At 35.4% G+C, this 24,986-nt stretch overlaps 1 protein-coding gene and 1 long non-coding RNA gene across 4 annotated transcripts in view; one reads left to right on the top strand and one right to left on the bottom strand.

Annotated features, from left to right (window-relative positions):
• Nucleotides 1–24,986, top strand: part of LOC132907249 (UNC93-like protein) — a 55,068-nt gene that overhangs the window by 7,521 nt on the left and 22,561 nt on the right. For all 3 annotated transcript variants that reach the window (XM_060960157.1, XM_060960160.1, XM_060960158.1), the window contains exons 2-3: nt 6,914–7,644; nt 13,478–13,694. In XM_060960157.1, coding sequence (XP_060816140.1) covers nt 6,930–7,644; nt 13,478–13,694 — 932 coding nt within the window. In that variant the 5' untranslated portion in view covers nt 6,914–6,929. The remainder of the gene's footprint in view (nt 1–6,913; nt 7,645–13,477; nt 13,695–24,986) is intronic.
• On the bottom strand, nt 7,930–10,098 carry LOC132907273 (uncharacterized). The gene is made up of 2 exons (XR_009658136.1): nt 9,773–10,098; nt 7,930–9,084 (listed from the first exon to the last, which is right to left on the bottom strand). It is a non-coding gene; the product is annotated as an uncharacterized LOC132907273 (long non-coding RNA).

The raw sequence follows: 24,986 nt of genomic DNA, 5'->3' as shown, positions 1-24,986 counted from the left end.
TGCGTGTTCATTTATTCGAATGCGTCGATAAAAACTGCGTTCAGTGAGAAACGAATTTGCATACGCCTTCAGGAATGCGGTACACGCAGGATGCTATTCAGATAAACATTTTTCAACGTGTAAGGGTTCGGTTCTCCAAATTTTTCGCGTCTACGGCAACCCGAGAATTCGTTTATATTTATTTAAAAGGTGGTAAAATACATATTCAATTAATAATCGAAATTACTGATTTTCGTATATGTTTTTATTGTATATCCTTTCGTATATTACCTAATTAAATAAGATTACATATTTAGATTAACTTTGCACGAATCGTACACCTGCGTTTATAAGGTGTATACATAACAAAATAAGAAATTGGATTCTCAAAATTCTTTTAGTGTATTTATACATATGTGCAATGAAACACAAGTATTAGCATAGATTAGCTTTTCTTGTAAGATTCTTCGTAAATTTGTAAAAGATCATAATCTTTTATTTAGTTCCTTTTCTTTTTGTGTGTGTGAAATGTGAATTCAATTAGTTCTGAGGATTGTAAATTGAACAACGATTTTAAAATTATTAAATTCAACGTTTCATTTCTTACTATTCTAATACCCGCAAACGATGATTGTAAGAATCTGCGATATTTTTAGTTTTACTACACCAAACAAGATAAAACAATATGCGTTTTTCCAGTGACTTTTCACGACCACAGGTTGACTTTATCGTCAGCCATTCGCGCATTCTTATCCGAGGAAAGGTTTCGAACGTGAATTATATTGTTTAAACGCAACAATAACAACGCACAGCCGGGGTTCTTGCATCATTCGGGTCAGCTTTATCCGTATTTACAATGGCGCATACGGGCGATCACGTACTGTTGCAAAACAAAAGCGGGAATTTTCGAAAACAGTATTTTCCTCGCAAGAAAATTATTCCATTTAGATATTAATACATTCGTCTTGTTAATCTCCCTACGTTCTGCGATTCATTTTTAATCTGTAATTAAGAGTTTCTTTTAAAAAGTTCAACAATTCAACAATTTCGGAAGTTTCTCGTTTCGATCTTTCAGCAATATTTCTTTTAAAACATCGGTCGTCTTTTTGTTTGCTGAAAAGAGAACAAGATTAAGCCATAAAAAATCAGGAACTATAGTCGAGTTAAACTCGCATCATTTATACGATAGCAAATGACAGCGAGTGTTCGTTGATTGATGACTATTAGATTCGTTTGAACGATCTGTGCGCCATCATTGAGAAATAGCGTGAAAAGAGATGCGAAAGCAAAAAAGAAAAAGAAGTTTGACCGTTTAAAAATCAAGGTGAACTTTGTGCTAGAGCACTCAAGTTCCGGGTTTTTTTCTTTCCTATGAGACGCGCAAAAAGTTATGACAAAAACATTTGTCGAGAAAGATTACACACTTTGAATAAGGTAACGAGTAAGATTAGGTACAAAGTATCGGGATAACTGTACGTCTTTAATAGATACAGTTAGCACGTTTTGTAACATACGATCTTCCGCAACTGATTTGCCTTATCCCTTTGATTAATTTAATTACACTATACTTCATAGGTTTTTCTTTTTTATCCATCCATGGCCGTGTTCTTTTCAACTTTTTATCAGCTTCTCTGTCATTCTTCTACTTTTATATCTTCTGCATCGTACTTCATAGTAGAAATCAAGGTTCTCTTGCACAGTAATTGGTTAAGTAATAATATTAGTGAATTGACAAGTTACAAATAGTAGTTTAGAAGCTTTTATTTCACAGTTCTCCTGGTAGTATATTTTTCTTGATAAATATGGTTGAAATATCAGGAACACGATCAACCGACTTTACATCGCAGAAATTAGACATTCTAACTATTTTTAACATGTGCGACGATGTTTGACATGATGTAAGACCAATGAAATGTCCAGTTTTTAACAACGCGATGAAAAGATAAACCGAGAAGAAGAAGAAGAAGACTAAGAAGAAGAAGAAGAAGAAGGAGGAGGAGGAGGGTTAAGAAACGAGATATGTCTGCCGAGAAAAGAAAATGCGGGGAAATTTTGAATGCCGGCCAAGCAATTTATCGAACCTTGACCTCGTCGTGGTACAAGTTCGCACTCCAATTAATTTCAAAGTCTACGCACGCCTCTCTCTCTCTTAAGCTATCTTTATATGCTAGAAGTTGATAACACTTTGTTACGTCCTATACATGCGTAATGCAATCCAAGTCTGCAGAAGATTCGTTTTACGATCGTCATTAGCATCAGCTGGTTTCCCAGCCGGTTAATGATAAAAAAAATCAAGATACGGGAAATTAGCTTATTTTACTGCGACTTCTGGGAATGCGTTTAGACGCAACTTTTTATACAACGGAATAAAAAGGAAGCTCGTCCGTCGAGGTATTAAAATCCAGTGTAGAACCTGGATTAGCAGCGGGACAACTTCTGCTTTCCCAATCAGCCGGATTCATCGAAAAGGATGCCGATTAATTCGACGTTTTATAGAAATCGTGAATAACTCTTTCTTTTTCTTCTTCTTTTTTTCTTCCTCTCACTTCTGTATGATCGATGATCGAAAGCGACGTTCTAAAATCTCACGGTCTAAGATCTTTCTACGTATTCCTCTTTATATGTATATTCATATATGACGAAATGTCGTTTTCTTATGTTATCTTCGAAGAAGAAAGTATCGTACATAATTGACAGCAAGTATTCGGATACGTATCCTTTACACTTATGGGAACAATCTTAATAGACTCTAGTTTATTCGATTTATTCGCTTGAAAGTATCCAGACGTTTGCTTATGTTTGACAGGATATAATTTAATTTCAATATTACGCTTCGAAGATATTAATATTCTGTTATTATGATAATGAAATACTATTGTCATCTGCCAGAATGTAGTAAGTTATGGAATAAATTATACAATTTTTCAACGAGGTTTGCAACAACGCGTTCCAGGAAAGCACAGACTATCTACGTAGCCTCGTTGTATAGATCAGACAAAAAAAGCTTGCCTAAACTTATATATCATGATTAATTCAAGCAATAATATTTGAAGCCAGTAGATATATCAGGGAATCGCAATCCAAATTCTAATACATATTATCGGGTTTTAAGCAAATAATCGAAGTTTGTTATTTGTCCATTGCACAAGAAGATGACAAGTATTGATAAAAGCCAGAAAACCAACGAAATTATCGTACGTTTCTGATGTAATCTTCATTTGTATTAAATATCAGTAGGAGTCCTAATGCTCATGGTCAATAATGCATGTTCGTGTACGTTCGTCGTTAATATACGAAATTTATTGGTTGCATAGGGAAACACGATCGAAAGTGTCAATAAGTTCTATCCTTAGTGCCGCGTCCATTTGTTTGCAAGAAGAAGAAATGGTACAACAAGATTGGTACAAGATTCGCGGTTAAAGCAGAGTTGAAGGTCGTTGGAAACTGGTTAGGGTGGGTATTCTGCTTTCGTGGTACTACACTTTGGTGGCCGAATCGTGTTCAAGTAAGTCAGGGTCATACAAACCGTGTTTCTGTGCTACCGATATAAAAGTGGGAATTCAGTTATGTGTATTTACCACACGTACCACGACGCTTAATTACGCATACCGAATTACCGATTTTTTTACGAGTATAAGTATATTCTTTGACGTGATGTGTAAACGCCACGTGGCGCCCCTTTGCTTTCGGAAGGAATTGTAGTTTCTCTTTGGGAATTCACATTGATTTTTAATCGTGTTTGCTGCGTTTATAGAATTTTTTTACAGTGAAATTGTCTTAAATATTTTATTATTAATTTATAATTAATAAAATCTATTAAGAATCTCTGGTATTAATTACAAATGCATATATAGTGCGTTAAACGCAAGTGTGCAAATACCGATAATATTCTAGTAAAAGTAAATTAATCTTATTAAAATTTTATTTAATAGAACGAGCTAGAGAGGTGTTTCAATTTTACGATCTCTTCAGTTTGTATCATTTTTATTGACTTAACTACGTTATGTAATCATAGTAAAAGGATTTACTGGAATAACCCATACTTCATTAAAATTCGTCAAATAGATCAAAGGCACCCGTTTATCGAATAAAATAAATACTCTAATTAAAAAATTTATATTTTCAATTAATCTAAATTATATTTACTGATAATGATATAGAGTCTTACATGATAATTATTGCAACTTTAATTCACAAAATATTCTCATCTTCTAATGTGTCTGTCGCACGATAACCGCGCGTTTCAGCAAAAAACAATTCTCATATGTTTTCTCTTTGGAACATGTTTTCTCGAAGGACGAAACGAAGAATTCTCGTATCGCGCGCTCGCTTGGTACGGCGGTATTCTTGTTATGCAACAGAAAGATTAGTTATGTCTTTTCGTCTTGCTTTTCCGTGGCTTTGTCTTTCGCTGAAGAATGAAAAAAAGGAGGAAGAAAAAGAAAAGAACGTTCCCGATTGGAAAGGAACGCGAGCCTCGCGTTTTATCCGTGTTTTACTCGTCTGATACAAGGAAATGCGACCTTTCGAAATGGCGGGAAAGGTTTTTGCTATAGTTGACAGGTTTTCCGTCGTTTATTAATACGTACGATAGCCTTCTGCGAACGTTGCGTTGATCTTGATGAACGATTACAATGAAACCAAGGTTTATTTATTCTTCTATATGTTCCCGCGCGTGGATTATCGCGATTCTATTGCTTTAAAATACAGCTTTTGCATATTATTACATCGTCTTTAGATGAATATATCAGGCGAAGACGAGTATATACGATTTATCGAAGTAGTTTTTTTTTAAAGCTTTAGGTATAATTTACGATTCAAGTGATTTAAAACAAGATACATTAATGGACGATAACCTTGATTAAAGAGGGTAAATCTTAAAAGTGTCTGGAAATAGAAATACGCTTCATTAATATAAAATAACAGGAAATATTTTTTCTACGAAAATATAAATTTGCACGAAGATGCTATAGCTTAATTATAATATTTGACAAGCGAAACAAAACTACATTTGGGTTCCAATTCTCTAACCGTCTACATAAAGATATTCCCAGGCAATTTATTATATTTACATAATGTTTCTATATACATAATATGACACAATCCTTCTCAGAAAATCTCCCAATGCTATTCATCTTTTAACATTAAAATTAGCTTCTTATCTTTCTCGATTTTTAATTAGAATGAATATTTGTAATTAGTTGGATAATCCATTGGGTCATAGATGGCCATACCAATCCGAGTTATATGTTAAGAAAAATGTTACTATAAAATTGAGAAACATATTCCTTCGCGTATTTCCTATGAGAAGAAAAGATCTTTTTATAAGCCTTCGCGAATGACCCAAAGAACGCAGCAGGCTTAATCAATCTCACTCTCGATCCTCTCTATTCCGCTCCCGCTTGCCTAATTCAAATTCATTGCAGCAACTGTTTAAAGCATGTACATCATATAGCTAACGATATCGTGCTTAAAAAGTCGTCAGAGCTGTGTGCCATTATTTGTAATGGTCACGCACGATCATCGAATATTCCGCTCCAACCGCGAGTGAAATTGCTCTTTAAGCTTCTGGAGGTTTCCACCGGTATCATGTGGTCGTAAACAAGCGGGGTCGTGGAACGTTTTCTGGCGCGGAAGAAAGTAAGCAAGTTTGAGAAACGCTGCGAATGAAACGAAGATTTGGCGTAGGTGGGGAGCAGACAGGGCGCAGAAAGAGTTAGCGAACGAGGTGAAGGTATTGCGAGCGCCGGTTAATTGCGATGCACGCCGTGCGACACGTGTCACAGCATTGTGCGGCCGGTCACGCATTCCCATCGATTACATCGACGACAAACGAATTTACAAGCGCAACTGGAACGTGATTCGCGAACGGCTTCAATAAAGCCTTTCCAAATGGAAAAAAGAATGAGAGAGGGAAGAGAGAGAGAGAGAGGGAAGGAGAAAGAGAGGGAGGGAGAGGACGAAGGGAAAAGAGGAGGAAAAAGGAAAGGATTCCCTTTAAACTGCACGATCCGTGACGAGGTCTTCGCACGCCCCTTCATACCAATGAACGGCCCGTTATAAATCGCTTTTACAGAAATACGCGATGTTGCACGCGCGCCACCGTCCATAACTATCAGCTCGTAATATACGAGGCGTTCGTTCTGCGCCTCCAATATCTTGTCTTCTTCAGATGCTTTTCTTAGATATATAACATTGGTTGAAATATTTCTCTCGATAAATCCTGGCATTTTGGATTTTATTCCTACGGTTGTCCCGAAGGAGTATCTTATGGTCGTGTTGAAAGGGAAAGGAATCTTTCCTTATTTTTTAAGGAGGGTCTGTTTCTTTGAAAATGTTAGGTAGGGAATGATAAACATTTGAATAATCGAACACAATATTATTTCACAGTCGATATTTGAAGTAGTTTTTTGGTAAATCCACACGTAGATTCAATTCTTGGAAATGTATAAATATACAGAGTACACTAAATATATACAAAATAATGAAAATATAATAGAGTAAATCCGATGTATCAATATACTCACCAAACTATCATATTGCACGTACAATCAACCGATGCAAATGTCAATATTACAAGTAAATATCAATACTATAAATCGTATACATGTAAATTCATATTCGTCTAAAAAGCTGCTTACTCATCAGTCTGTTATGCAACCATCTTCATCTTATCTTTCAAATGTAAGAATCTACCACTATCAAATCGGATATACCAAAGTATGTTAGTATAACAGATTAAAAGGATACAGTCTAATACAACTAATACAAACATTACACATAAATTCATCTTCATCCAACAGTTGTTTCCTCACCAATTTTACACAATCAACGTTTTCCTTCTTCTTTCTTCGATATAAGAATCTCTTTTTATCAAATTAGAATCTATCCCACACGAAGTATATTAACGATCAATTAATTAATAATGTTACAGGTAGCAAACACGTAGAATGGTAGCCTCACAACACGACGGTACCAGAAGTGTTGGTGGCGGTGGCGGTGGAGACGGTGGAGGTGGCGGTGGCGATGAAACCGTGTACACGGTGACCGTGAGTGGTGTCGGTTACAGGAACGAGGGTTACAAGGACGATGGTACCGATGGTATACCTCCTGAGCCGCAGAAACCACCGCAATTATCGTCCACGGACGACGATACCCAGTCCAGAAAGTTCAAGCTCTCCCGCGGCGAGAAATGGCGGATCTTAAAGAACATTAGCACCGTATCCGTAGCATTTATGGTACAGTTCACCGCGTTTCAAGGCACAGCGAATCTACAATCATCTATCAATGCCAGTGATGGTTTAGGCACCGTGTCCCTATCAGCGATTTACGCGGCTTTGGTATTATCATGCATCTTCGTGCCAACCTTCGTTATCAAAAGGCTCACCGTGAAATGGACGTTATGCGTATCGATGCTGTGCTACGCACCGTACATCGGCTCCCAGTTCTATCCAAAATTTTATACCTTGGTACCGGCTGGCGTGCTTCTTGGTTTGGGTGCCGCACCCATGTGGGCTGCCAAAGCCACCTATCTCACGCAGGTCGGTGGCGTCTACGCGAAACTCACCGATCAGCCGGTTGATGCCATCGTCGTCAGGTTTTTCGGGTTCTTCTTCCTTGCCTGGCAGACTGCTGAACTCTGGGGAAACCTCGTGTCGTCGCTTGGTAAGTGGTGGCCTTATTTATTTTTACTTTTTCTCTTGTTTTCATTTCTCTTTGGTTAAATATGTATTGTTTTGTTTTATTCTGAAATCTTAGAGCTCAAGCAACTTTTTATTTTTTCGTTGTTGTTTTGCTTTTTTCTTTTTGTTTAAATATAATGCTGTTTAATTTAAAGCTCAGGGAATTTCGTTTATTTCGTTCTATTTCATTTTAAAATTTTGGAAGCTCGGAAATTTTCTATTCGACTTGTATTCAGAAGAGTATTGCGTAAAAATTCGAATTTTTGGCTATTTGACTTGCGTTAAATTTGTTGTAGGAATTTTTGGCTATTTGACTTGCATCAAGCTTATATGGAAGATGAGAAATCTTTTTTATTTGTCTTATATTACGTAGAAGTATATGTATGTAAAAAATGGAAAGAAAGGAGGATGTTTGAAGGATTTCAGTTTTTTTTCTGGATAACATTGAATGAATTCATGGTGAGAGGTTAATGTAGCGAAGTCCATCGTTCTCAATGTCAACGTCGTTTATCATTACTATAATCAATATTAACATACTCAATAACAATAGTCAGTGATCGAATCTCAATAAAATAATAATTGTTATTTAAGAATTTATTTAAAACAAAGTCGTATAAAAGTCAGCTTATTGAAATGAAATTTCCTATCCTTATTAACGATCAACGTCGTACGATCTTTATTATAATCGTTAATATCATATTCTTATTAACGATCGATATAACGAATATTTTCCATAGATAAATCTATAAAAATTACTTTGAAAGCCAGGCTCACACATCGATTAGCATATTAGAGAAATTTGATGCAAAGCTAATGGTGCAAAATGAGGACGATAAGTCGAATAGAACGGAATTACGTAGTCAATAGGTGTTTTAAAACCTGAATTATCGTTCAGTAGTAACTTATAACAAAATTGTTAGACTGCGTTAAAGCATATACATTCACTGAAGCAGTAACATAAGGAAATCCAGTAGAAAACATACCACGAGCTACCCATCAATACTATAAATCAGCTCTAATTAACGGTACCGTTAGGTTAAACAGAGTCTTCCTCATCGAATATGCACGAACTTCATCCGGCTCAAAATTCCCTCGAACGTTTACCGAATGTCCTATCCAAGATAAAAAAAGAAAACCAGAAAGAGAATATCTCGAACCATTGATACCTTCGTTCTACTTCTACTCATGCACGGTATAAATTAATCTTCTCTATACATGCCCAAAAGTTCCTTTCTGAGAAGCATTTAAAATGCAAATTATCGGTGCCCATCTGATTCGAGGACCTTCGAAGTCGTAGAAGTCGTTTCGAATGAACGATTCTTAGAGAAGATCGTCAAGGCCACACGAAATCGGTGTCAATATTATTTTGTCCCTCATAAATTTGGTAATCATCCGCGATTCTTCTTTCTCTATCTTCCCGTATCTGCTAACATACGAAATTTACCTGTCGCTGCTGATACCTAATTATTATCTACTATGTCTGAACAGATGGCCTCATCAAGTGCGAAACACTCGTGAGATCACGCTGCTTCGTAAACAACGCACGATTGCGACACACGCACATACACACCTGTCCATAAGTATTAGGTTATTGAGAAAATTCGTGAAATTAGCGAAAGTGAACCCAATGATGATCAATATTACATGAAAGCGGCATTTCATTTGCAATTATTTTCAGTCAGTTTCCATTACTAAATTCCATATTTTAAACTTGTGACCGTGAAAGGGAATGCCAAGGATTCTTTTGGTATTCTTTTCATCACTATTTCTTTCACTCATGTTCTTACAAACTGTACGTTCGTAGTAACCGTTGTATATATTCCAATAAAAAAATTTGACAAATATAATCTAGACACTCGTGTCTAGTTACAGAGCTAATGAAATTTCCAAATATTTCGTATAACACACACAATATGCACGTACAAGTTTTCTATGACAAGTATTCAAATAGTTTCGTGAGCCACTGCAACTCTTCGTAAGCGTTCTAATACTTATGAAACAGGAATATACGATAGGAATGTACAGTATACAATACACGCATGGTGTGTGTAGCAGTAATAACGCGTGCGTAGTCAGACTTGTCGGGCCAAATATTCGGTCCTTTCCCTTACTGGCTGACTAGTTGCCTGGCTGGTTGGTTAGTTTACTGGCTGGCTGGTCGATAGGTTGGCGCGAGATCGACGACACGACAACTCTCGCGCTTGCTGCTAACTGCTAACGTTCTCCATGGACACACTCGGGTTTCGAGCGGTTCTGACTGACAACATCGAGAGACTCGCCGAGAAAGATAGGAACGTTCGAAGAACAGCGATGGAGAACACTTTGCACGCGGGAAGAAACAAGATTTATCCGGTATAAACCTGTGATAGTCGGTTTCCGTACCACCTCGTACGCATTCCCTGATACTTGGGCGGCGGTAGCGCGCGATTTAACTGTTTTCTATGATTCGAACCGTTCGATCGAGCGATCGGCTCTTCCTCTCCGGCGGGCAACGGCACTTCCGTTTACTCCGTTTAGCTCTGCACGCGCGACCCGCTCCTGCCTTCGCGGCAGATACGTTTCAGGTAAACAAACGGTGGTTCGCTTGACCTTTCTTCTCTTTTCCCGCTGCATTTTTTCCCTTCTCTTCTTTTGATATTTATTTTTTGTTTACGTAAGATTGCTCGACCTTTTCAAGGTTTCACATGTACATACGTATTATTATTGACAAAGTTGTAACGATCTTTTTTTCCTGTTTAATGTATAAGACACAATAGAACGTCATTTATCTGCCATCACGTGTCATCTATCTCTAATCGATATTTCTATATGCTGTCCTTTTATTTTCCGTTCAATTAATAGAAGTTTATATACAGATCAGAGGATTCAGTTTTCAAGAGATCATTTAATTCTTAACTGTTGCTATCTGTTAACCTTCATAGCCACAATGGTAAGAAGCAATTGGATAGCGTAAATTAATCGATGCAAAAAATTGCAAATTAAATGTTAATGCAACGTTGGCCCTTGACGAGTTGAATGATAATTGAATCGACACGACGTATACGTCAGTAGCAACGAATATGTTAAACGAACACTAAATAACATCTCTTTCTACTAAGTGGTATTCAGATAAATGGAGTTCTATTGTAATTGAATGGAATGAGGAGGGGATTACGTGTTGACGGCCTTGAGTGGACGATTGATTTCGAACGAACTATAGGCGCGCCTCGTTGCTGAAACCTGTTTTCATCCAGTTTCTTCCGATATCTTTGAGACTGTTTGGAGAGTATGCGCTGTTGAAAATGTACTCCGTGGATCGTGGTGTTTCGCGATAGGAACATAGGAACTCTCGATTGCTTGGTTTTGCTAGCAGGTACGTTCTGCAACATAGTATATAAACACTAGAGTAGACTAAAACCTGTACTTCGAAGCATGATAGACACGTGCACGATAATCGAAACGCGATGAACATATCCGTGAAACAATGTGTAACCGGACAAAAAGCAAGACAGTGACTCATTCTATTGCGAATACATAATTCTTTATAAACACACGTTCCTTAATTACGTTTAATTTATGTGTTCTGATGGTTTATGTTCAATCAGAAACTATTACTTGTATTCTGATCGTCGTGCATTAACAGAATGCTTTTGATGAAGATGTATACAAGTACATATTTACAGCCTCTCATCGTTACGTTGTTCATAGGTTCATTTCTCAAGTTCTCTGGGAAATTAATCGAAACACTTCAACGACGCTACATTTCCCTAATGTCTTAATGTATTTCCCCGTACAAACTACATTTTAGTCATTTAATGTTTCTATTAGAAGATGCGAGGTATGCGTAGTCAACGTGGAATCCAAAATGTATCTCTTTTGGAGTAAAGGGCATTAGGTTGAATGCAAATGTAGAAAAGATGATCTGGAAATAGGTTAATTATAGAAACGCAAGAGAAAATACAATATTATACCATAATTAGGGGGTATTACTAATATAAGAAAATATAGAGATTTCGCTTTCTTGTTTATACTAAAATACGTTATAAATATCTGCCTTTGATTTAGATACAATAATTATTCCACAATTCATGAATCGATATACTATATTATATATGTATTTATAATTATAAATATTAATCTATTTGTTTTATTTATTCATTTTTTCATCATAAATATGTTATATACATTTTCCATTTTTCATTTTTCATTGTTACAATTTAACTCCTCTGAATCACAAATCAAGAAGCGAAGGTACATTTTGATTACTACGTTGATTAAGTATTTTTTATTCTCCTGGATGGATACTAGTGCATATTTAAATCCTACATATACATTTATGAAAGGATTGTCTGAATCTTCTTGCCATTTAGTATTTCATTCAAATAGTACCCATACATTTTTTCAAATTTACTTGGCTCTGGTTCAACAACTTGAACATTACACACCTGACACGTGTCTACAAATCTCCATAAATACTCTCGATCCCAGTATTCGTCGCTCAAGTAACCGAGAAAATTAGTGTAACATTTAAATGGCAGCGCTCTTTAAATTCGTGAACTTTGTTCGCTAAGAAAATTGCATTCCAACAACCTATATATATACGGGCCTGCACACACGTCACAGTTGAATATATTACAAGCTGATAAGTAGGACTTGCGGACAATCGGAAACGAAGGTGGGAGACATTGTAAACATACTATGATATTATCAACGACGCTCCGGTGAAAGTTCCTGTCGTTCGCCGTCCGATGACCGCGTACATGGATTGGCCAATGTAAATTCCAGAATATGTGGATACGTTTCGCTCTGATGTCGTATAATCGCCGCTTAACACGATATTTACATGTTCGATGAGCGAGGCTGATCGTGACACAAACCAGCGAAGAAAATGCTGGACGTTTTTCTGCTCTTAACTTCGACATGGTAGAACTCGTACAATTAGTTTCTATTTGACGATGACTTCGTTGAAACTTTTCGATTATTCTTTAACCTTTTTGTTCTTATCACAGCACTCGTATCTTGTTCAATTTTTTATCTGCCTTGGAGAATATATGTATATGACACGGATCGTTAATAGATTGTAATCGGATGCATAAATAGTTGCATACATATCATTCGATTGTCTTGCAAAGTTGAACAGGATCTTGATAAGTTGTTGGGAGATTTATGTTTGAAGAGATAAGATACATTTTGCTTAAGACCCTTTGTTTATGTTTCTGAAGAAATTCTGTGTGATGTACGTGGCATTTAATATTTGTCCAATATTTAGTCCACCAACTGTGTGCGTTAGATATTTACAAGATGACAAAATTACGGACAAATAAACAAAGGAAAGAAATAGTTATGTACATGAATAGGAAACTTGAAATATAATCCTCAATAGGATAGGGAATTCTCAAGAACAGTTTAAGAAAAGTACGAATACTTCCAAGTATGAATAACGAAATAATTATAAAACTATTCAAGTTTATAGAAAAAGACGCAAAAGAAGAAAATAGTTGCACAAATAAAAAACATAAAATATAATTATATCTTTCCTTGTGATATACACATATATACATAGATATTCATTTATTTCGCCGTTTAGAATCAAATTTAAATTATTATATCATATATACATATATATATATATATATATATATATATATATATATATATATATATATATATGTTGTAAATACATGTTAATCAAATCACATTTAACAGGCAAATATCATTTGTTCTTCAGATCTGCCCGAACTATTGCTCCCCAATCAAACTTTATTATTATTTTCAACGATATTGTTGTATCTATCTCTTTCTCTAATCAGAATTTCTCTATTTGTTTGAATTCCAAGTACTCACCGGAGAAGAGTTCGGTGGTGGCGGGAACCGTACCACGAATTGGAACAAAATCAAGTTCTGTGGAGCGGACTTCTGTGTCCTAGGGAACGGAGCTCACGAGACTCTGGATCGTCCTCCAGAATCTGAGATCTACGAAATTTCTGCAATTTATCTAACTTGTGTAATCATCGCCGTGATCATCGTCGCCTTGTTCGTCGATCCTCTGTCGAGGTGAGTATCAACGTGGTCGTACACGCGCCATTGATCCAAAAGGCATCATAGCGCAGCTTTCCATTATCTATGTGTCGACCTTTAATTTTTTACCTTTGCTTCGTCTGGCAATTAATATCGGATATATAAAAAATATCGGCTGTCACTCATAGTAAGTCGCAATAATAAATTTATCGCTGATATTTGAACATTCTGTTCCATACACAAGAAGCAAATATGAAATAAGAAATTCTTCAGGGTAATAATGATAACGTTGAAAAATTGCATTCGCGTTATTTATCATTGATAGTTCAAAGCTGAATGACTCAAGTGCAATAGGTAGCCGCGCTCATTATGCGGTATGTACAGTAGCTCGCGAAAGTATTCGCACTTATTGAAATAGTCTATGAATACATTGTTTGTATTATGTACGAAACATTTTCAAATTTCATTAAGCTTATAAAGAGATTGACTATCGTCGTTATATTGGTAAATTTTGCAACATCAGAAAAACGTACATATTCAGTACAAGTGTATATTTCGCAGAGATCACAAAAGTATTTAAACAGTCAATTATATTATTAAGTCTCAATATTCATTGGACCATCGATAAATTAAATGTTTAAAACAGTTCTCATGTTGTATGCTAACTTTTGTATTGATATATGACTGCAATAAATATTTTGTAATTTTCCTACACGTTTTCAGATTGGTTTCAAATTTCACCAATATAATCTTAACAGTCTTGTCTTACTACGGTGCCGATGAAATTTGAAAATGTTCCACGTAACACATACAATACAGGCTACAATAAAAGTTTTCTATGACGGAGTATTCAAGTATACTTTTGCGAGCCATTGTACGCTTTTTTCACGGTCGTTACGATTGACGATTTATTGGGTAGTGTGAATCAACGATTCAGTATGACGAAATATAAATACAGGCACGAGTTTGAAAGATCATTTACTAATTATCTGTAATTAGTAACCACACGACTCGGTTCGAGATTAACACGTGTATGTTTCATTCCTTTTGCTTCGATAGTCGATAAATTACTATTTACCACGTGTTTTTTCTATTTCTAAGAATATCGGAGAATTATTTTCTAGTTATTACATCAACTAACAACATATCCATCCCTTGCTAGATTTTCTTGCTTTAGAACTTGTTATAATTATAAGACTTTTATTATGCAAAGCGTTCAACGATTTTTACACGCGTGGCATCAGAAAGAATTACTTTCTATGCATTTATAATCGATTCTTAACTCTTTAAGGATGTAGGAATATATATTTTGCATTTAAATTAGAAGTTCGATAAGGCTCGTAATCCTCTAGGGCTATAAGTTGTGTCGTCTTCGAACGACTATGTAAGAGTTTAGACGCATATAAGAGCTTCTTAAAATCACGTGTGGGACTCAAAGCAAATTATACGTCGCGATACTGATGATACCTTCCGTTTAAAGGATTTCATTAGGTATGTGTATATCCATGGCGAACTTGAACAGTGAACAACGTCAAGACATAATCGCATTTGAGAAAACTGGCTGCCGGATCGGTTTTGTCTTAACGTCAATATTTGATATCCGTGAATCAGGCTTCATGAAATCCTCTTTATCATTTAACACGGGCTAGCCTTACGTTTATTGTTGAGAAAACACTTGAAGCTTCTGCAAGGCTAGTACATCTTGAGTATTACTTCAAGTTAAACAAATATCGACTCGTCTCTAAGATGGATGATTAACGAAATAACCGGTGAAACTCTGTATTTTTCCGTTTCCGCAATTCGATGTCGTTGTTCGTATCCTCAATTCAGTTCCGAGCGATACTGTACGATTTTGTATTCTTTCAATGTGAAAAAAAAATGATGAAGTAGCTAACACTATGGAGATTTCTATTTTTATTTTGTAAAAACGTAGTTTCAAGTTTTCGAAGAATTATCAAAGGTATCGCCAAAGAAAAATTATTATCGGACGAGACAAGCCTTTAACGATGCTTGCACTAGTTTCATAAATAAACGTTATAAGTCTTTAAAAAATTTAGATTACGTTTTCGCTTATTCTTAGAATTCACAGTAGTTTACGTAAAATGTACTGATAAGAGTACAAGTTCGAATTGAAGTATGCATTCGCGTATTTATCAGAAATTAGGACGTCAAATTAATTTAATAATGTACGATGCACGTGCATACACACACACACACACACACACACACTTATATTCTTTTGCTCGAGGGCATAGTCAGTTGGAATTCAACGGCACTTTACGTTTACCAGGATTATACAGACGCCTTGCACGCGTATCGCGTTCGCAAATTATGTGATAAGAGCTCAGTTTCTGACATTTTTGTTTATCAAGCGATTAGAAGTTTAAAGTGACAATGAGATACACAGGGTGAAAATGGTACGTAGCTCCGACGCTGAAAAGAATTTTAATTTCACTATACTCGACAAATTTTTATTTATCCTCTTCTTTTTATCCCATTTAGTACATCAACTTTAAGTGGTTCTAATTCAAGTGACCATTCAACATTCGACTGAAAGAATAGACAAGCTTCGTGTAATTTACACACAGCAAATGTTATTGAACTCTTGTTATTTAACAAAAAAATTGTCACCGTCCATGAGTCATTGCCACGACTCATGGCTGCTTGTCTTTCGGATAAGCACAATACGAAACGTAAATAGACAGGGAACAAATGGAACGATAAAGTCGATCATGCACGATCAATGACGTACGTAGAACATGAGACGATTAAATTATCCAAAAACAGATTATTATCGCGATTTATCCTAGAAGAAGATATCTTTATCTAAGACGTTCAGCAAGTTGTTCCACGTTGTGAACACAAGACAAAATTTATTTTCCTTTAATTAATATTTAATATTTACTCGTATAATTTATATCGGAGTTTGAGTGCTGAGGCGGTGTTCAATGCCTATAGATACAATGATCGATTGCAATTAATTTTATTTTACGTTTGTTTCGCATTTTTCTCTTTCTTCTCTTGCAAATGCCTCGAGAAAGCTGTAGAACGAAAATACATGTACTGAGTCACGAAATTATTTGGACACTTACAATAACATCTGAAAATGTGTCGTATAATACATACAATATTTGGTAAAAGTTTTTTACGATATGTGTTCAAGTACGTACATCAGCCACTGCATATATTTTTATATTTCTATCAAAGAAAATGTTTCTCCATGTGATATCAACAACGACGTCAATCAATAAGGACATCGAGTTGTAATTATTAATTTATGTCGAGCCTTGAATGAAATTACGAAATGTACTACGAACTGAATGGACGAGAGCAGAAATCTCGTGGTTTTAACAAACTCGTATAAATCACTATATTTCGACTGCTAATTTTATTTTCTGCGTCGTGACTAATACTTCGTAACACCTGTGATATAATTATAAATTCCAAACTAAATCAAAAAAAGAAGTTTTCTTTGGTCTGTGCAGTGAATTGAAATTTTTTAGACTTTATTTTCGCTACACACGTATCGTAGCATCTGCATTTAAATTGCAACCTTCAGACTGAAGGAAAAGAAGGAAAACAAGACAAGTTGACGTCCTATTGATCCATCTACTGCCACCTTTCCGATTTTATTTAACATCACCACATTCATCGAAGCTTGGATCGTTTGGAATTTGTCAATTTTATAAAAATTACCTATCCTATATTACCTACTTTCAATTTTCTAATGAGTTTTGTAAATGATCCTTTTGTTTAACAACGGCGATAAACCAAATAATCGTAACATAATTCACTTTATCTGGCGTAATGTAAATATTATGGAAATTTCGATAGATAAAAAGCGCGGAGTATCTAGCGCTATATACTTTTATTTATTACAATCATTGTTAGAATACGTAAACTTTGTCCGTTCCACGGCCTCGCCAATAATTTGGAAGAAAATCGTGTAAACGTTCAGGGTGTCATTGTTTAAGAAAGTCGCTGAGAAAACGAAACGTCACGAATTGGTTTCTAACCAGGATGTAGGTTAACGAAGTTGCTACGCTAGAAATCAATGTCAAAACCGTTTCACTTGCACGGATTCGCTCGGATAAAAAGAAGAAAAAAGAGGGGAGGGAAAAAGTGACAGTTACGTAGAAAAAGAAACGTAGGCGGGTACCTGATTAAATATGAAATCATTCTTCCGTGGCGGGCAATAATAACAGTGGTATCTGTATGAGAGAAGAAGATTGAAAGTCAAGAGCATTGGCGTTTCGAAGAAATGAATTCGCGCGGATCCATATAGCTGAGAACACTATCGACATAGTGGAACGGGGAAAAGAGCAAAAGAAAAAAAGCTTCGTCGGCGCCGAAATAAATTAAAAGAAAGAAAAGAAAAAAAAGAGAGCTTGGTGTTTCGATCGAATAGATGATGGAAGCATGATGATGCAGTCGGATACTCCCCTGGAAGTTTGCCTACGGCCAAATAAATTACACATATCGTTTCGACAGGCAGGTGTCAACGAAAAAGTGCTTCATGGTTTTGAGATACACGCCTCTTCGTTAAAACGGTCGATGTTTTATTTTATTATACAGGAAAAAATTCCGCATATTTTACTTTTTTCTCTTTCCTTGTCTTTAATCTGTCAAATTTAAACACATACGTAATATGTACCTTTTATATACATATATATATATATATATATATATATATCTTAACGCAATTTCGCTTCGATTTCTTCTTTTTCTCTTTGTGGGATAACTTTGTTTTGACCAGTTCGAACGATTGAACATTCTTATATACGGGATGATTTATCTGTTCATTCGATCGTCATGTCTTCTTTTAAGATTGTTTTTCCGGTACAATTTTTTACACGCTAATTTTTCTCCCTAAATCAAATTGACCGCGGGATTATTTTTTTCTCTACAGGACGAGTCTTTTTATTCGATGAGATTGCTCGAAAATTATGTTTCTCTCGTAAGAATATTTTCCTATTCAATAGAATTATTCGAAAATTGATTAGCGTCTCATGTTATTTGTTCGATCAAGTCAATCGGGAATTATTCTTTTTCCCTGTAACATTGTTTTTCTCGTACGGTAGACTCGACCAAAAATTATCTTCTTAAGATAATTTATGTCGTTCGATGGAGTCGATCGAAAACGAAATCCTCGTTTGGATGCGACAATGCATGTTTATCAATGGCCACGAATGTTGATTACGAGTCTCGTGGCTGAATCGAGTTTCCAGAAGCTTCCGGTAGCGGGACGCTTCTTGAAAACTCGCCCACATAACGGAAGAGAAAAAAAAGAGCGAGAAAAAAGACAGTAATGTTTTTTTCCAGGAGTATTACGAAACGCGCACCTTAATAAGCGTGTATCGCGCGAGATCCGTGCAAGATCCCCTCCCCTTCTCCCATTCAGAATCGCTATAAACATTGCTCTGCTCATGATTACAAAATAGCGTACATCCGACGCAGGATGCATCGAAGCACGGCGGTTACACAACCACCCGCCGCAATTTGTACTTATTAAAACCCGATAAATTTCTGGCTGTTGCCAGCATTGAAGTCTCTGCATGCGAGGGTACATCTATACACGCTATAGTGCGTGTACTGGCAGACCTAAATTCAAGAAAATGCCACGAATTAAAATGACTTGGAAATGTAAACAATTCGAATCTAAGGAAAATTAAAAACAGAACGTTTTTCGTGCGATGATCGTAGGAAGGAAGATAGTAGGGTGGAAACGCGATAAATTATACCTCTACGTTTTATTTTATCTTTATGGGATACCGGTTTAAAAATACACTATAACAACGTCTGTATGTGTCGGTGATTACGAAAGTGATACATGTCATATGCGTATTTCTCGTTCCGAGATATTTAAAGTTTTGCGATTGATGCATGAACTAAACTTTTGCTTAACGACGCAACAACAAACTCAATCCGGCGGTTCTATTTCTACTTCTTTTCTAAGATATTTTTCAGATTATCGTAATGTATGTAGATGTGACGCAAAATAGGCGATAAACTTGTTTTTTCTGATTCTTGTCTTGGGCCACTTTCATAATCACTAGTATGTATAGTGATTCCATAATAGCTAAATTGCTTTTTATTTGATTCAGTTGATTAAATATCTGTTCTTGCTATCTATACATTTTTGAATATTTTATGATTGATTAACTAACTTTTATTGGTTTTATACGAAACTTGTTAGATTTATTACGCAGTTCTCTAATATAATATGTCTTCTATCATCAAATGATATGAAAATCAGAAAATCGACAAATATAGACTTGCCATGCTCATTCCTTGTCCCTGTATCTTCTTTTGTACACTTTTTCAAAGCGGAATACTTGGGTAGAATTGTTTTGAAAACAATGGATATTTTAAAAGATAGACGACCGCGCTTGTATAAATTATTCTGGAACGTTCTCAACTTTAAATGTAAGTGGTATACGTTTATTAAAAACATGCTTTTAGAAAAAAGAATTACATACAGGTATAAAAAGGCACTACAAAACGCGAGAGTATGAAAGTAAAGAAATTTCTTCAGGACGATTTCTACTCAACGTTGTAATTATACAACGTTCCTTGACACGCTTGTACATTTATTTACTCGGTTGCCATACCTTATTCGTATTTCTTCGAAGAGAAAAAAACGTATAAGACGAGCTGTAGAAAGAAAAAGAAAGTGAACGGTATTTTTGATTACGTAAATAAATTTCACCGTAAAATAGATTACGAAAATGTTGTCTTCTTCGATCAAAACACGATCGATTGAAGCTGTGAATATGTTCGTAAACATCTAGAGAATCTAATGTAATACCTAACACCTCTAAATGTTCAAATATACTTTAATCATCGATGTGGTATATTCGTCAACAAGCACTGCTTAATCTATGGCTAATATTGACAATATTGATATAACAAAAACTCAAATGTATGTCCATACATATGTATGTAGATATTCGTTTTCGTCATACATTCTTGCACGAAAGAATGAATAATATAATATGATACGATAACTAGCATTCGCGAAAATATTACATACGATAATATTATCTCTTATTGTCATATGGTATGAATTACGTATATATTATTATACAAAAGTACAGTGATACATTTTAAAATTGTGACAACACGTTTGATGAGATAGTGAATTTAAAACCCCACGAGCTATGAAATTAAATAAACAATAATTATTAAGAAGTTTGTTTTTTAGCAATTTACCATGAAGAATATATTTAAAAAATAGGGATTAATTTATAATTTATTTTTCATCGATTAGATCTTCCCTGAAATAATGAATACTTTGTATAATCCTTCATTCTCTTGACATCAAAGGTTCCATTTTTATCAAATAACTCGATTACCTCGCTTTGTACTATCTGCCATCTCTATTTTCGTTATCTTAAGCTATTTATTTTTTGTTTCGTCCTGTCTCTTTTTTGACAGTTCATTTTATACGTGTTTTGTAACAACTAACTTACCATTCGACTTATCAAGGAAACTTTACAGAACTTACAAGTCAAGAAAAATGACAAACAATTAACATCGTGAAACAAATATCCGAAGATTCGTTTCTGCGTAACACATTGCAAAGATATAACGTGATCACTTGCAGTATGAAATCATTATGCTAAATTCCCCAAGACATTTGCATCGTACTGTATCTGTGCACACCAGTTACCAAAATATAAATCCCGTTACTCCCGTCATTTCTCGTGTACTTACATTGTGGCGCCAACGACTCGGCCCAGCGCAGCGACCGAATAGCTTCCGGCAAGTGATCGAGTCATATAAGCGAGCCGGCCGGCCTGTCGGAGATTTGTCATTTCGAGCATCGGTGATCTCAGGATTCGTGACTTCGTGACCAGTAAACCGTCTCGAGCTGAGATTTACAGGCTACACAGAATTTTTCCCGATCATCCGATGTCGTCATTTGCATTTCAATCACGCGCTGTCCGTAGACACAGGGCAATATTATTTGTGTCTTTTCATAACAGTACATACTACCTCGTCCACCAAGGACGTCTGTCCTCTTATCCGGACGTTGGCAACGTTCTAATGATATACCGACGCTAAAAATATTAATAGCCGCGCACGCGGGAATGCTGATTTTCTATTGGCGTTGGTGACGCTACATCATCGATACACCAAGGTGCGTGTCGTTTTCAACATTTGCATATGCATGGGGTCTGTACCGTTTTCATTGATAATTAATGCGTCTGGCCTTCCAACTTGTTAGATCGAAGCGATATCTTCCCATGGTAAGTGTGAAAAACGGTGACGACACTTCTATCGTTTCATCTACAGTTTACCAGTCGCTGGGAGAATCTTATGCGTGATCTAAACATGTCAACAAAAAATAAATTATCGCGGGCCGTTCTCACAATCTACGTGAATGAAATGGAGGATTCGTTAAGAGGAGGAAAAAAGTGGGCATTAGCGCGGTTTAGGTTTAGATTCGCGTGGTAGCAGTTTTTTGTTGTAATCAACGGTAGTCTTTATGATTGACTCCGAAGAGCAATTTTAAGATAGACTTTTACAGGAAATCTTAAAGGTGAATAGGAAAAGGTATATTTTGACACGTAAAGAATTTTATCTTTTCACGGAACTTGGGCATTGCGTAGAAACAGGAAGATTAGAAGTTATAGTTGCGAGTCTTGTTCAAATAACACATCTGTTTATCGCTATTACCGCATTTCAAATTTATGAGCTTCTAGTATCGAACTATGGAGAAACCAGAAGATCGTGAAAATTATGAAACTATATAGACTATGTTATATAAGGAGAATCACAGAACTAAGTTACGAAGGAATTAGAAAATTACGGAGTATTTGAAAATTATGCAGGCTATTTTGTATAATGAGAATTATTAAATTATAAAACTACGTAGAAATGATGATAATTGTATCGTATAACGAACTTGCAAAATTTATAAAATACCCTACCTGATATCTTTATATAATCCTCGTACCTAATAGTTTCATTGTTAACATATTCTTATTAATATATTTTCGCATTGCAAAATACGCCGCGTGACAATTTGCAAATTTGTTTCGTTCGTAGTTGGGACCTGAAATGACATAATAAAATTAAGCTAATGAGTTGATAGATATTCGAAAGTTGTCTAAAAGCAGTTTGAAGGCAAGATAGAATAGTAAAAGATATCATAGTTACGTATAAAACGTGTTCGATGTTCATAATCTCGTAATATTTTCAGAAACCTCTATATGATTATTATTTAGCAATTAGAAACGGATTATAAACACAAACTGTTATATTATATATATCGCGTTTTAAGTCTCTTCGCGTTTTAAGTGACATAAATAAATCATTATGATTCTATTTTACCGCGTGAATAAGAAGAATCGTTAGAGTGCGAATTTTATGATTCTTTATGAATTACGTAAAAGCTAGACCATTATATACCGTATTACCGTGGATCCATGCTTCATTCATAGAATCGTCCAGATATGAGCCTCGTGTTCATGATTGTAGTCTGATTTACGATCGTACCTCACAATATCGGAGCGGTTGGAAAAATTGTTCTTTTCCTCTGTCATGTTATTCACGTCGATACGTCATACTAATTCGTGTAAATACGTAAAATCGAACATTTTTACAGAAATTATTATATCATCGAGCAAGATTGCAAAAAATAATACCTATAGAGTCTTCTGAACTTGAAAGACACATAATAATCATTAAAACGAAATTGTAACATTAAACATTTTTATTTGTCCTATCATCCTTTAAATCGACTTGGTTTAAATGCGATTTCCATTAGGTCTATTTCGTGATCCTGTTCTAGTAATAATTCACGTTTAACATTTCACATCATCAAAATCAAGTTAGTATGAAATCACCATTTTATTTGAACTTTTTTGGTAGCTGTGTACGTTTGAAACAAAATTACTTTTATGTAACCATTTTACGCTTGATATTATGGCACAGTTTTTTATTACATATACGTTGCAATTTATATTACACACTCTGTTACGTGTGTTATTATACTGGAGTAAATTGTTAATTAATTTAACGATAAGCATATTTGTTTTCGTTAAAACTGGTCTAAAATCTTAGCGGAATATGTTTTCATCGTAAAACTACCCGAAATTTTATTATTAATAATCAGTAAAAAAAGAAAAAGAAAAGTTCTCTTCACAGACTAAAAAATCCCAAACCCAGATCTAAGAAATTTCAAATGAATTATTTCTATTTAAATTAAACATGCTGCATAACGCGATAAGTTTTCCAACGTTGCTGTAGCCGGAGCTCCTTTGTCTCTCTTTAGCATTGGTATACATAGTTGCCAGGAGAAAGGAATATCTCTTGTGCCAGAAACACTTGACTACTTTCGATTTCCGGCAGTCTGCGCTTTGATGAACATCCAATTCATCCTCGGTCGATTCACCTGCACAATAACAGAGCGCAACACGCATTCCACGTGCTGCGCGTGAAATTGCACGTTTGATGAATCTGCGATTCCATTGGAATTCCGATTCCTGGAAAGATTAAGTTGCGATCGATCACAACCACGATCCTCCGTAATTCCGAAACGAGGTAAACGATTCCGCGCGATCGGCCTCGAAAATTAGCAAAAAATAACTGTATATGTCTCAGCTGTCATTTTCCATTGACAATGTAATACATACACAAGCGTTTATTAGCTTCGCTTTTTTACGTCTGTAATCATGTTCTTACGCCAATCGCATATGGATGATTTTGGTTTCTTCACCGATAATGTATCTACTCGTTACAAACGTAACTTGAAGTTTCACGCTCGTTAAGAACATATTTCTTTCGGATGTAACTTTTAACGTAGCAATTTGCGATCTTCTCAAATAATTTGTAGTCTTGTCTTCTAGTGTAAGCCTTCTAGCGTAGGTCGTAAGTTTTCTTAGCGTCGATTAAGTAACGTCGCGAAAATTTGACCTCTGGCTTTCTCAAATAATTTTATAATAATAAATAATTTTATATAATATATATATATATATATATATATATATTGATTTAAAAAATTATTTGAAAAAGCCGGAGGTCAAAATATATATATACATATCATTTTAGTATTGTATGAATCCAAGAAAATTGCAATTGTTAATTCCAAGAAAAGAGAATCTCTCTACGTTGCAATTTTTTACATAGTTTTAATATCTAACGTTGCAACTTGTAAATTTCTCAAATACTTTTTGTCGACAATGTCTCTCCTACGATTTTCCTCCTTTTCCTCATACTTTTCAATAATGAATCTCTTCAAGTAGTTCTTACGACCTTCTACAGTACTTAATTTCCTTAGATTACTATAGATTACTATCTTATTCAATTTTGACGCTCGTG

Source organism: Bombus pascuorum, chromosome 5 (assembly GCF_905332965.1).
Source record: "Bombus pascuorum chromosome 5, iyBomPasc1.1, whole genome shotgun sequence".
Classification (NCBI taxonomy): domain Eukaryota; kingdom Metazoa; phylum Arthropoda; class Insecta; order Hymenoptera; family Apidae; genus Bombus; species Bombus pascuorum.
The sequence above is the reverse complement of the archived record's forward strand: the minus strand, read 5'-3'. Positions and strand labels throughout refer to the sequence as shown.